This window comes from Acromyrmex echinatior, chromosome 14, assembly GCF_024713525.1.
Source record: "Acromyrmex echinatior isolate Ae372 chromosome 14, ASM2471352v2, whole genome shotgun sequence".
Taxonomy (NCBI): domain Eukaryota; kingdom Metazoa; phylum Arthropoda; class Insecta; order Hymenoptera; family Formicidae; genus Acromyrmex; species Acromyrmex echinatior.
This window is the reverse complement of record NC_141865.1, coordinates 11,610,513-11,624,759: the sequence shown is the minus strand read 5'-3', so window position 1 is coordinate 11,624,759 and position 14,247 is coordinate 11,610,513. Positions and strand designations below refer to the sequence as shown.

The 14,247-nt window shown below is 31.5% G+C and overlaps 1 protein-coding gene across 6 annotated transcripts; it reads left to right on the top strand.

The window, feature by feature from the left end:
* The first annotated feature begins 202 nt into the window (after positions 1-202).
* LOC105145574 (carcinine transporter) lies at positions 203-14,234 on the top strand. 6 transcript variants are annotated; one of them, XM_087413159.1, is made up of 13 exons: positions 203-343; positions 3,229-3,420; positions 4,428-6,110; positions 6,183-6,310; positions 7,053-7,331; positions 8,803-8,995; positions 9,736-9,994; positions 11,137-11,329; positions 11,760-11,865; positions 11,948-12,051; positions 12,949-13,163; positions 13,251-13,426; positions 13,854-14,234. In XM_087413159.1, exons 5-13 carry the CDS (start codon positions 7,057-7,059, stop codon positions 14,076-14,078), a joined length of 1,746 nt encoding a protein of 581 aa, XP_087269285.1. In that variant the 5' UTR covers positions 203-343; positions 3,229-3,420; positions 4,428-6,110; positions 6,183-6,310; positions 7,053-7,056; the 3' UTR covers positions 14,079-14,234. The 6 variants fall into 6 exon arrangements, with proteins under 6 accessions (XP_087269285.1, XP_087269288.1, XP_087269286.1 ...); XM_087413162.1 differs by lacking the exon at positions 6,183-6,310 and having other exon boundaries at positions 4,428-4,781; XM_087413160.1 differs by lacking the exon at positions 6,183-6,310.
* Positions 14,235-14,247: the final 13 nt, after the last annotated feature.

Below are 14,247 nucleotides of genomic sequence, written 5' to 3'. Positions count from 1 at the left end.
ATTCGTGGAAAGAATTAAAATTCCAAAGAATTAAAATTTGTCGCAGCATATACCTAGAATAGCGGTCAAGGTTTTATGCTTAAGTAACAGAACACTTATCGACCTCCGCGTATTTCTGGCTTGCAAGTTTGGCTCATTCGAAACGTGGGCAACAGTACGCCAACAGTATGCCAGATATCATTGCGAATTCATAGGAAACGGTACAATAATTGCGTGAATGTCGACAACTGGTTTGTGCGAGTGACGTCTGAGCCAAATTCTACGTGCAAGATATACGTATGAATGGAAAAAATCAGATACACACATTTCGATATTGTGATATCTTCATTAATAAATATTAGTGGTAAATATTTTAATGATATTTTAAAAAAATTGTCACCGCCTGTTTCATATTCATCGTGAAGTCATTTGAATAGAATAAGCATTAATTATTACATTGTCATTTATTCATGATTCCATGTGACATTTATCTCTACATTGTAATTTAACGTCGCTGTGTAAAAAAGTTGCAATATGAGCAACAATGGAAGATTTACTGGTAAGTCAATGAAAATACAGAAATAACAAAAAGTACACCGATTTTGTAGCTCCTTCAACAATTTTTCTTCTCTTTCTTTTTAAAAAAAAACCATGTTAGTTAATTTAATTAAATAAAGAATTTTAATTTAGTTAAATAATAATTTTGCTGACATAAGTGATTTGCCTGTTTTTATTTGCAAAAGAATATAATAAGAGTTATTGTATTTTTATTATATTGTATCTTAAGGATTCCCTTGAGTAGTCACCACAGCTATATTGAATCGTGATGTCAGAAACGAAAAATGACACGTTAACTTTTACTATAATAATTTTTATTACGTACCATTTATAAATAAAGATAATTTAGATAAAACAAAATGATAAGATTTAAAACATTTGTAAAAATGGACGAAAACTATGCTTATCTTCTCTGACAGTCAGTAAATATTCGTAAAAAAAGTGACCAGGAGCCTTAATTCTTTCAATTAGGGAAAAGTTATTCCTTTGTAATATATACTTTACATGTTCATGTTTTGTTTGGAACGTCAAGTATTGAATCATTTTTCTCAACAGAACGTAAATTTGAAAATTAACTTTTTTACTCTTCTTTTTAAAGAATCACTTTCCAAGGATATTAGCTTCGAGCTCTAGGAAATACAGATTCATCACTGACAGCAAATTTTGATCGTGGTGGAACTTTCATTCGCGTGTCTATTGCCAAGGCTGCATCGATTTTTCTCCTCAATGCCCGAATAGCAAATTTACATACAATTTCACCCCGGGGAGAACGCAAGTTTTCTATGTATATATTGACGAGTGTGTTGAACGAATCCTGTTACGCGAATGAATCTTTTATGCCATGCCGTTAACAAGAAAAAAGTTCGAGTTTGTTGTGCGAGACGTAAAATTAAACTACATTTGTAAGGAATTATATTGTACATACATACGTCAAGACCACGAAATCAGAATCATCGATCGAATATTAGTAATCAACTTCGTGGAGAGTATTTAACACGTATGATGTTCATCGCGCACGTATTTGTAAAAATAGTCGGGACGACACTTTATTTACACAAAAAATCGTTTATTTTGATAAAACCTAACTAGCTAACGATTATATAATTGCAGCCTTTTAAAAAAAATTATTTTGCAACAAATCTTTCGTAATAGGATAAATTTTCATTTCATGCACTGTCTTTATATCCATACAGATCGATGGCGTTTTTCAGCGAAATGTTTTCCAAGGAGATTCTTTTTTACCCAAAATTAAAGACAACGTCTCAATAAACATTTTTAGAAAGAGATTATGTAATGAGATCTGAACTAATTTTCTGAACCACATTTAGATTTCTACAACATGATATCACGTAGTGATCACTGTATAAGAAGTTTAATAAAGGAATTCTTTTAGATATCCTATTTATAAGATCTCAAATTTGAATGTTACAACGATATCTTTTGAATGATATATAATTAATATCAGATTTAACATAATATTTTGATATCATAAATGAGAGCTTTCATTTTACTATATCATAATACGCATGAATATGATTCAATATATACATATATTTTATTTATATCTACCTCAAAATAAACTTTTTTCATGTGCGCGGTAAATATAGATAATTTTTTAGTTTTCTAGATGTTAAGAAGAGCCACGTACCTCATCTCGAATTTTGATAAAAATATACTTTTAATCATTTTTGCAATATAAATGAAAAATTTACAAGAATAAAAAGCAACTGCGACTAAGGCTATCTTCGTTTTCAAGGCTTAGAAGATAAAGATAGAAATTTTTCAAAGAAAGAAATAAATTTTACACTTTTTGTGTAATAATTAGCAAATATTATTGAAAATGAAACTATGGATGAAATACCGGAAAGTGAACCATTGAACTATGGAAGTTTATTTGATTTTACTTAAAGAACATTCTTTTCTTCTTCAGAAAACGAGTTTGATGCCGATATCTTACAGGAAAATAATATTAAAATTAATTCTATCAAATAAATATAAGATTTATACATAACAAATACGTAATAAAAAGTAATGATATAAAATTAATTCATTAATTGCTTCCGATATTATAAAAATTATAGATAAATATTCCAAGGTCATTTTTAAACAATCTTCACACAGTGATCAGATTTATTTCTGAAGTAATAACAAAAATTCCAGTACTTACTTTCTAAAAAATCAATTCTTTCACTACATAGCGATCAAACGTCTCTTGAAATGCAATCGGAAACTTCAATATTTAACGAATTTAAAAATAATTCTTCTATAATATCACCTTCATTTTATGATAATCAGATATCTTCTCAAAAGAAATCCGAAATCAAAAGTTGATATTTTGAAGAAAATTTCAAAATCACTTTCTAATGATCAAAAGACTTCTGCAACGAAACCGAGAATTCTAAGTATAAAGGAAAGTGAGTTGTCATAACGTTTCCTCATTAATTTCATTATTTTTAAAATAATTTTTTATTCTTTTTTTTTACTTAAAAAGATATTCCATTACCTGAATTACGTGCGTGTGATGATCAATATAAAAACAGTTCTGAAAATAACAGTGAAGTAATATCATATGCTCAGCATGTGTCGTGTTGTAGTACTAATATAAAGAGAAAAAAATACATATCTAAAATGAATAAGATTTGAGTCGTACGTATTTAGTTACATTTTATTTAATTTGTTCTTACTTTTCAGAAATGTGTCGGACAGATATTAAAGCCATTTTACAAACTGTAACATTTATAAAGCAGATTGTTATGAATTTACATCCCTCCAGACCAGCTGCATGAAATAAAGGAAATAAATTTGAATTTACTAGTTCCAATCATTGAAGCCTTAAATCAATTCGAAACGCTTTTAAAAGAAAACGACGCTGCTCAATTATATGTGAGTATTTTTTTTAGAAAGTAAATTAGAGGAAATTTAAGAATTTCTAGTTATTTATATTTTATAAAGATGACGAATTGATTGTTTATAACTCTACATCTAATACTTTTAATACATTTAGTAGTTATATACATCTAATGCATTTAATAGTTATTTAAGAATAATTACTTAATTACTATTATATTGTCATTTACATATTTAACATTTTATTTATTTAACTCATTTTTACTTTTTGCAAAAAAAATATCGTTTTTATAACAAATCGCAAAAATGCTTTTAGTTTCTTAAAGTTCAACTCATCAGCTGTTGATTCATCATTAATAAAATCTTTTTTCATTTATTTTTGACAAAAAGATGAAGGTTTGAAAAAGATTCGTTTTCACGTTTTTTTCCTATCCCTTTTCACTTCTTTTATGCTACGTTTTAGACTTTCAAAAAAATTTTTTTTTCAGTCTTCAAACAATAGATTAAAAAAAAATTAGTTAAAATCGATGCACTACAATCTAAGATACAAGCAAAAGAAAACGCTGGGTTACCCAGATGTGGGTAGATAGGGACTTTTTCGAAATGTGGGTACTGAAAGTTAATACTTACTTTTTGTAACATTTTTAAGGCTTTCAGGGGTGTTCTCTATTGAAAAAAGTCACATCTCAAAGTTACATAACAAAGTTACATAACAAAAGTCATATAATTAAGATAAGTAAATCGCGTACGATGGAACGTTGTTCCAAATCAGTACACATGATTTTTTTAAATCACGTAATTTGAAAAAAATGATTGACACATGATGAAATATTAAACTGAGATTAAATTAATTTACATTACTATAGAAATGGACATAATTCGCGCGTCTATCTCTTCTTATTCTTCCTCACGCGACGACGATCGATCTTTTGTCGTTGTCCTCTCTTTTACTGCTTTGTGATTCTCGCTACATAAGCGATATGTATAATATATCACATGCCGAGCTCCTATATCAACAGTATTCAATCGGGTTTCCTTTTCAGACAGCGAGTTCTGCTTCGCGTGAAAGCCTCGTCATTACTGTCGTCGTTTAACCATATTGATCGTAAAAATACCACCGCAGGTGGTAATTATAGACATTAAAAATCATTTAGTGGAATGACACTTCACATTTACAATTATCGTTACATTTATAATTGTTAACAATTGCAAATTATCAGCATTTATAATTAATTTGCAATAATTTAGTGGTTTGTGGCACTTATATACTTGACAATTCTTCCTCGCAACGTTATTTCTTCTACAACGCGGGATCTCAAGTGTAATAAATCATAAAATTCAACATAAATTAAAAATTGAATATATATGAGAAACGAATAAATAGTGCAACGAAAGACGTAAGTATTAACGGGTTTAATACGATATTTATGTGCAATTAATTCTTGAATATGCAACTTACTAAAACTTGAAAATTTATAAGAGTTTAAATAGCATAGAAATTATTTCGATTTAAGGATAAGCAGAGATGAATAAGAGACACAGATAAGCGTAATTAAGAAAGATATTGAGCTTTCTCTAAGAAATAAGAGAAAAAGGAGGAGAGGAAGGAGAAAAGTGAAAATTTGAATAATTAAATCTATAAAGCTATAAATCTGCAATAATTACAATTAAAGGTATCGTAAAAAATGTAACAACAAAGGCTAGGATTTTCTGAAGATACCCTTATTATTTATTCAATCTTATTTAAAATGAAGTTTAGGCAATGTTAAGACACAGAATCATCGATCAAATATTAGTAACCAACTTCGTGGAGAGTATTTAACATGCATGATGTTCATTGCGTTCATTTATAAATATAGTCATGACGATACCTTTTTTTACGTAAAAAAACATTTTGATAAAACATAAGTAGCTAACAAACATATAATTGCAGCCAAAAAATTTTTTTACAACAATGTTAACGGAACTCATTTAAGTTAGAACAGTTAGAACTTTAGTTAGAATAGTCAGCCGGAAAACATTTGCAATGTAAGTATTTTACAAATATTTACATACGCGTTGAGTTCTGCATTATTTTCGAAACCGATGCTTATACACGTAATACGCGTAGAGAATACACGTGAGAAATAATATATTAGATTATTTATAAATCTAAGGCCCGGTTACACCAACGTTACTTTGACTTTAAACGAGACTTAAAACTCTCTTTATCTCTCGTTTTAAAACCGAACAAGAACAAAGAGAGTTTTAAGCTTCGCTTAAAATTAAACTAACGTTGGTTACAACCGAGCCTAAGACCCTTATTATTATATAATTATTATTCTTATTACATATTATCTTGGCGACCAAATTTTAATCAATGGCAACCGATAGACGATTGGGTTAACAACCTAATCGCCTATTCCATTAAAAAAACCAGCTGATTAGCGACATGTAGCAATCTGGCGACGATCTAGTCTTCTTAAAAATTATTTTTGTTACATTATCAGGCTGATGTCGGCCTACTGGTTGGTCGCTCCAATATTTATTTATCATTGACCCTTAACCATAACTTTTGATATCTCGTCGATTCTGAACGTCACTATTTCTTTAACGTGCTTGCCGCAGATACACATAATCACCAAGAGTCACGGACCCGATGTTTTCGATTCTCAAGAATAAAAAGTAATGACGTTGACACTGTCCACGAACAGAACTTTCAGGCATTAGTTTTTTGAAAAAATAAAGTACGTAATATATTGAGTTATATTAATGTCGTTTTGATTTCATAATATAAGCTATTTATAATTTGCTTGCAGCGCGGGAATAAATAGTAGAATAACATTAAGTATCCAGAAACCATTTAAATATTACTATTATCTGCAATTAACAAGGAATTTAGAATTTAAAAATATAATAAAATATAGCAAAGTTCTTAATTTAGCAGGTACGTTCCGAAAATTTTTATGTATTACTCATGTATTTTCAACATTTTCTTTGATACAATGTCTAATATAATTATTTACGTAATATCTAATATTATCTGCATTATTATTATCATATTAAGTAGGTTTAAAAGCATCATTAATCTCGCGTCGAATCGTCAAACGTGCTCGATTTTCATTATTATCTCGATCAAGACGCATGTAACAAGCCACTTGATCCCGTCACGTTCGGACAACACTAGCTTCTCAGATCGCTTCAACTCAAGTCGTTTGACATCTCTACAAGGATATATATTGCATGGACTTTGCACTGTACCCTAAGTCGGTTGTAATAAAAGTAATTGATAGAATCCGCTTATTTTTGTTGGATGTTTGCTCGATTTACTTAAATAGCGCAACATATCGCTTATAATATTATAGGGCAAACATTAAACACTATGTTAGAATTTCTTTCATCGCAAAATAAATATTGCAATTTTCTTGCGTGTTAAAAAAGATATACATAGTTTAGCTTCAGTTTTGTATAATTACAGATTAATTTACAGATAATTACAAATAGTTTATTTTTCTTATGTATCTTTTAAATTTAGCCTCCGTATAATTTGAGATTAAAATATTTTAAACAATTAAACAATTTTTTTTCTTTTATTAGTATAGTTTTATTGAGTTCGTTTTTTTTCTTTTCCTTCTTCAATTTGGATCGTCAAGTGTAAATTTAGCGTATCAAATCTTAACGTCCCTCAGGACAATGAAGAATTCGAACGGCGTGAAGAACCCCATAGATATTGCAGATTCGAATGAAAGCATTACATTGACAAGGTCAAAGTTGGAAACCTTCGATGATATCTTGCCGTATGTCGGTGACTTTGGTAGATATCAATGGCTGCTTCTATTGGCCTTGCTTCCCTACAGCATGGCATACGCCACTCTGTACTTCTCGCAGTTCTTCATTACTCTGGTACCGCAGGAACATTGGTGCAAGGTAGAGGAACTAATGTCTTCAAACCTCACGCAGGAAGAAAGGTAAAATTTAATTGCGTAGCAATGGCATTTGTTAAGATCCCAAAATAAAATATTATATATTTTATCTTGCTTCCAACATAATTATTCAAAGCAATAAATAAATTAAATTAACTAACGGTCAGTAATCAAGCTACAATATTTCAGATGTCAATTAAAATTTATTATCAAGTTACACTAAACAAAATACGTTTCGGAACTCACAGGTCAATTTTTAGCAAATTTAAATAATACTAACAATTAATTACCAACGCAATATAGGTACGTGTGGCAACGATTTTTGTGATTGAATTCTACAATAAAATCGTCACAAATGATGAAACGTGGTGATTCTTGTGTTTGAAACATCTTTCTATTGTTGCAGAAGTGTAATAGTTTTTATTAAGTGTAATAGTTTTAATTATATTTGTCCATTGATTAGTAATCGATGGTCAACAAAATCTTTGTTAACGAGTGAAAGTCTAGTGATCATTCACAGTCAAAATCACGGACATCTCTACAAGGATATATATTGCATGGATTTTGCACTGTACCCTAAGTCGGTTGTAATAAAAGTAATTGATAGAATCCGCTTATTTTTGTTGGATGTTTGCTCGATTTATTTAAATAGCGCAACATATCGCTTATAATATTAGGGCAAACATTAAACACTATGTTAGAATTTCTTTCATCGCAAAATAAATATTGCAATTTTCTTGCGTGTTAAAAAAGATATACATAGTTTAGCTTCAGTTTTGTATAATTACAGATTAGTTTACAGATAATTACAAATAGTTTATTTTTCTTATGTATCTTTTAAATTGAGCCCCTGAGTATAATTTGAGATTAAATAGACTGTCAACTTTGCCTCTATCTTTGAAGACAACGCAGCGACATATTTAAGTTCTCTCACTCATACATGTATAAATTATATGGATAAATTCACACGATAGAGCTCACATACGCATACATACGCATATGGAAACTAAAACAAGGATAACTTGTCTATCAGATTTATCCCTTTCTATCGCAAGCAAATCTATTTATATAAGTTTGTGATAAAAATATAAATTATAATATCGTGTTAGAACAGAAGGAATCTTAATACTGAGCGTCTTATTATCGTCAAACGAATTTCATTTGAATTGATATACAATAAATTGACGACAATAAGATCCTCAATTTATATTTTGACTACGAATGATCACTAGATTTTCGCTCGTTAACGGAGATTTTATTGATCATCAATTTATTTCATCGTTTGTGATAATTTGATTATAGATTTCACAAAAATTATTATCACACGTAATTAATTGCCGCGTTGATAATTATCATTACAAATAATATATGAATCTATAATTTATAAAAAAATTTTGGATTATGGAACGAAATTGTTTTAAAAGTGGCCTTAAAGTTTCTTTTTCCCTTCACAAGCATGTTATTATCTTCTTATCTCTAAAAATATATTTCGTACATTAGAAATCAATATTTTCAGAGTGGAGATTGCCATACCAAAATCGCAGAATTATCCGTACTACGACCGATGCCGTCGAAAGGATTTGAATTTCTTCGCTCTTGTAAATAGGAACGACAATCACTCGATCAAATGGGAGACAAACAAAACCGTGGATTGCAACCAATGGGAATACAATTTCACGCAGATCCCTTATGCTAGCATAGCGACTGAGGTGAAGTATTCTTGAGTGTGTCACTGTATGTATAAAATATGTAGAAGACACGAAGAGAGAATCAAGATTCGCGAGTACTCTTGTGAAATTGTTGTGCGATTAACTGAGATTACGAGCGTTCTTTCCTGTAATTCCAATTGTAATCCATTGCAGAACGATAATACGCGAATAATCGATGAGAGACAAAGAAATAAGATAAAAATAAATTTTGCATAACTTAAGTAACTCTCATAAACGCAGAAATGTAGGAAACGTTGCATTTCTTAATTTCATCGTAATTTCAATTTACGTTATCTACTGCAAAACAATAAAACCCGATGAGAGACGAAGGAATAGTAAAAACTCAGTAAACATTAATTAAAAATAATATAACATTAATGCGTTATAACTACACTCTCAGAAATATAATACATATTGTAAGATACATTGTTGAGTGTAAAATTATATTGGATGCGTTGGTGCAGATAAAGCAGCTTTACAACTGTTATAAAATTTTTTAATATGATTAGTTTTGCCTAGTTTCTCGTTATCTAAATATATAAAACTAATTACATTAAAGAATTTTATAACAGTTATAAAACTGCTTACTCTGCTGAACGCAGCCATTAACATGTTACGTTATTTTTAGTTGTTTACTAACTAAGATAAAAATAAACGTTTTGTAACTCCCGTAAATGTAGAAACATGATATAATACACATTGCATTTCTCACGCACTGATTCTGGACCCTTTGTGATTAGCTAGATTGGGTATGTGACCAAGAGTACCTCATATCGACGGCACAGTCGGTCTTCTTCTGCGGTTCCATCGTCGGTGGCTTTCTCTTCGGATGGATCGCCGATCACAGAGGCCGGATCCCTGCCTTAATGTTCTGCAATGGCATTGGACTCCTGGCTTCGATCGCAACTGCGAGTGCGAATACTTTCTGGTCCTTCGCTGTCTGTAGATTTCTCACTGGTATGGCTTTCGACAATTGCATCAACATCCCACTGATTATCGGTGAGCAATCAACAAGAAATAATCAGCCGCGCGACGATAATCGTCTGTATTAATTACACTAAGGCTAATTCTACAATGTGCTTTTCGTTTTCTGTTTCTTGCTGTTTGCCTCTTGTCTTATTGACCAAAGAGGCAAGAGACAAATTTCAAGAAACAGGACCTAAGGGTAGATTCAGACCTTGACAGAAAAGCAGCAGCTAATCAAAACGTGCGCTAACAGTGAGTAGCACAGAAAGCCGAAACCAGCGACTACCAGTGCGAGTTCTTCAATTGATGACTCTTTTCTGCTTTTTGCTTTTCTATCTAGGTCTAAACCCATCCTAAGATTCGCTTTTTCGTTCTTTAATTAACTTGTGTTTAGAATTGATCTGATAATGATGTAAAAATTGTAAAAAAAAGTTTCTAGTTATAGTTTAATCACTAAACTGACAATTTTGTAGTGAGTACAAAACATTAAGCATTATTTATTTTTCTATAATAGTAATCGTTGTATAATGTTTTTAAAATTATCATTGCATATCATAATATTAGTTTAATTAGTTATTCGTAGCTAGTAGAAAAACACAACTTTTTTTACGTTATCATCAGATTAAATGAAATTAAATCTAAACTACCAGGTAATCAGAAAAATTATGCCTGAATAAGAGAATTCTGTTCTGATATCTTCAAAATTATATGCGAAGATACGCGGTATTTTTTATTTTTCAAAAACGTCTTAAATCTGGACTAAGGTCTTTATAGCAATAATGTGCGCACGTGTCCGTACATAGTTTACATTATAATGAATGGTATTAAGTGTAGACTACAAAAAAATTGCCTGAGATGAAAGATATGCTAGATCTGTTTTATAAATATTTATGGGCGCAAATATTACGGCGCACAACTCATTTTATACGTAATTTCATCGTTAGCTATTTTTTGCGTAAGCTATTAATTGCACGTCTACTTCTTTTTTTTTCTTATTTTTAGTCTCTCGGTAGAGACGTGATGGCTTCTTCTCCAGATACAAGGAACATATAATTTTTTAAGTGCTGATTCCGAAAGACCATTAGAAAAGGTCGCATGTTATTTTAATCTATTAAATTGAATATTCCGATACTTTTTTTATTTTGATTAATAAATCAAATCCTGAATCTCGCCAGTGCTCGAGTATATGGCTGTGAAGAGGCGAACCCTCGTCGTTAATGTTGCATTCGGCATATACTTCGCTGTTGGAAGTACAGTTCTGCCATGGGTTGCGTATTATGTCGCAAACTGGAGATTATTCACTTACGTCAGTGCAGTCCCGATGATGAGCGTCTTTATCACGCCATGGATTCTTCCCGAAAGCGCTCGGTAAATAAATATGATATGAATGATTAGTTTATTCCACTCAACCTTTTCAATCTCACACAAATTAAACTTCCATTATAAATATATAGTAATTATTTACGTAACTTTGTAATTAAAGCATTGCGGAAAAGGATTTCATATCTCTCCGATTGAAATCGAATAAATGCAATGTTTAAATGAGAATAAAGGGACAAGGCTAACGAGTGCGGCGCAGTAATCAAAGCGCAATTAATTCTGCAAATTATATATATTTTAATATCAAATTTTATCAAAATGAGATTCACAATCCTTAAACGCAGCGCTGCAATTTCTAAAGATTCATATCACTCTTAGAAATTCATGCAGTTGTAAGTTCGTCATTGTTAACTTCACTGTTCCGTTCTGCGTTCTTCGAACTTTCCACTGAAATGTAGAACACTGTTTTGCTATTAAGATGGTTCGTCGCCAACGGCAGAATAGATAAAATGCTGCAGAAACTGCGGCGGATAGCGAAGATCAACAAGAAGTGCCCTGACACGCGCATCTTCGAGGTCTTCGTCGTAAGTAAGATTGATAATGAGACGCAAAGCTGGAACGTGAGTCTGCGACACAAATCGTGCATCATCCTTATCATATTTACAGAGAAACTTGACCGCGACTAATTCCCAGAAGGAAAGCGCGACCATTTTCGATATTCTGAAGTTACCGCGTCTAGCAAAGAATACAATTCTACTAATCTTCTTTTGGTAAGACGTAATTTCATTTCTTCTTTTAGTTTCATTGTTTTCTTCTTTATAAATTTTATTAAATAAAATATCTTTTTATCATAATATAATACACAATAAATAGGAAATAAATAAGCTTTAAATAAGCTAGATCTTTAGTGCTTAAATAATTCTCGGTGTAAATTTATATATTTATATCTAATCTTGTAAAGTATACGCCGAATTTAATTTTCTGTCTTGAAACATAATTCTAACAGAACTGAAGTGCAGTTCTGTCATATCACAAATTAAATTGATAGGCAATTTAATAATATTGGTTCTCATAGATCTTAGAAAGATCTTAATAATAGAAGATCTTAATAATCTGATGCTGATAAACATCTTAAAATCTGTAAATAACCTTATTGCAAAAAAATATCTTAGCTTTCTTCTTTATTTGATATATTTTTTCGCAGAATATTAATTTTTGAAGATATCATATCTCTATCTCTTGCGAGGAGATATATTTTAACGCAGTTTCTTTTTTCGGAAATACATGGAAAAGTTTTACTGAAGTAAAAATTTAGCTAGATATAGATTTAAAAATAATTTGTTTAATCATTAAAATAATGATGTAGAAAACTCAAACATGATTAATAATGTTGTATAAAGTTTTGACATTCTAGCAACCTGCAGCTTGAGTCCTACATGATTGTTTTGATGATCCAACAAAATTATTTTCGGATCCACCTAAATTCTTAGATGCTTCAGAAAAATCGTGTAGTTTCAAAGTTTGACGGGGAGTATCAGATCTCATCCGCTAAATTTATACTGCACTGCTACTTCAAGAACGGACACTATATTCCACTTTCCACTTTAATGCATTAGATACATCGCATACGGCGACGAAGTTACGGATGTACTTTCGGTACTTTCTAGGTCCTTGACGGTGATAGCTTTCGACGGCCACGTATACTCCCTCAAGCTGATCCCGAGTTCGGTGTTTGTGTCCTTCTCCCTCGCCTGTTCGACCGAGCTGCCGGCCGGGCTGTTGCTGACGTTGCTATTGGACCGCTGGGGTCGCCGATTCTGCGGATTTATCACCCTGGCCATGACTTGTCTTTTCAGCTTCGGCGAACTGATGTTACAGTCGAGTGAGCACATACACACGGGCTTTCAAATAAAATCAAGCGGTCCGCAATCGCGCCACAATCTCTCATCTCATGCGTTTTATTGTTCAGTCGTAGCAAAGCTGACGATGTCGGTGCTCTCGCGATTTTGCCTGAACATGGCAGCCAACGTGGGCCTTCAGTATGCCGCCGAGCTGTTGCCGACTCCCATTAGGACGCAAGGTGTTGCATTGATCCACATTTTTGGCATTATTGCCCATTCCATTGCGCCATATGTGGTGGATAGTGTAAGTCAGCTTTCGTATTCTTCAGTTATGAACAAAGCATGTTATAGAATTCTGACGCAACTATTCCATTATATGCATATTCATGTAATTGATAATATTAGAAAATTGTTATTACATATTATATAATTATGGAATTATATAAAAAATATATTCTTTTACAAATTTTTACAGCTATATTATTTGTATTAAAATGTAGGAGATGAAATAATAAAAAAAAAATGATTCAATTTATACTTTGACGGGCGAATATTAAATATTCTATCGCATGTCACGTCGCATTTACTTTCAATTTAATTAGTGTTTAAATCGTATATATATCGTCAATGCAAATAAATATTGATAGAAATACTGATTTTTCATTGAAGATAAAAATATAAGCTCTATTCGCGTTGCTCGATATTTAGTCAATTAATTGAAATTGTTTCAGGCCAAGATTTGGTACGGGCTGCCGATGACGATCATCAGCGTCGTGTCATTTGCAGCTGCTGCCGTAATATTGTTCCTACCGGAAACGCTCGGTCGCGATCTCCCGCAGACTCTACGTCAGGGAGAGGACTTCGGCAAGGAACAAAGCTTCTGGACGCTACCCTGCTGCGACGTTATCCGACCGCGTTCGAATCGACAACGATATTATCATTCAACCGAATTATAGTCTTTTTAATTTTTATTACATAAGGCCTCGGCATAACCGTCGAGAAAATATAATTAAAAGAAAGAAAGAATGTTGCACGGTACGTGATAATATAAGTAATTAAGATTTGTACGATTAATAAAATTTATTAATAAAATTAATAAAATTCAAAGATAAGGTCGGAATGATC

Bases quoted from the DNA above. Each gene is read 5' to 3' on its own strand.
- LOC105145574 (XM_011055222.2), top strand. The intron at 8,996-9,735 runs GTGAAGTATTCT...CTTTGTGATTAG, and splicing joins ATGCTAGCATAGCGACTGAG to CTAGATTGGGTATGTGACCA. The intron at 13,427-13,853 runs GTAAGTCAGCTT...AAATTGTTTCAG, and splicing joins CGCCATATGTGGTGGATAGT to GCCAAGATTTGGTACGGGCT.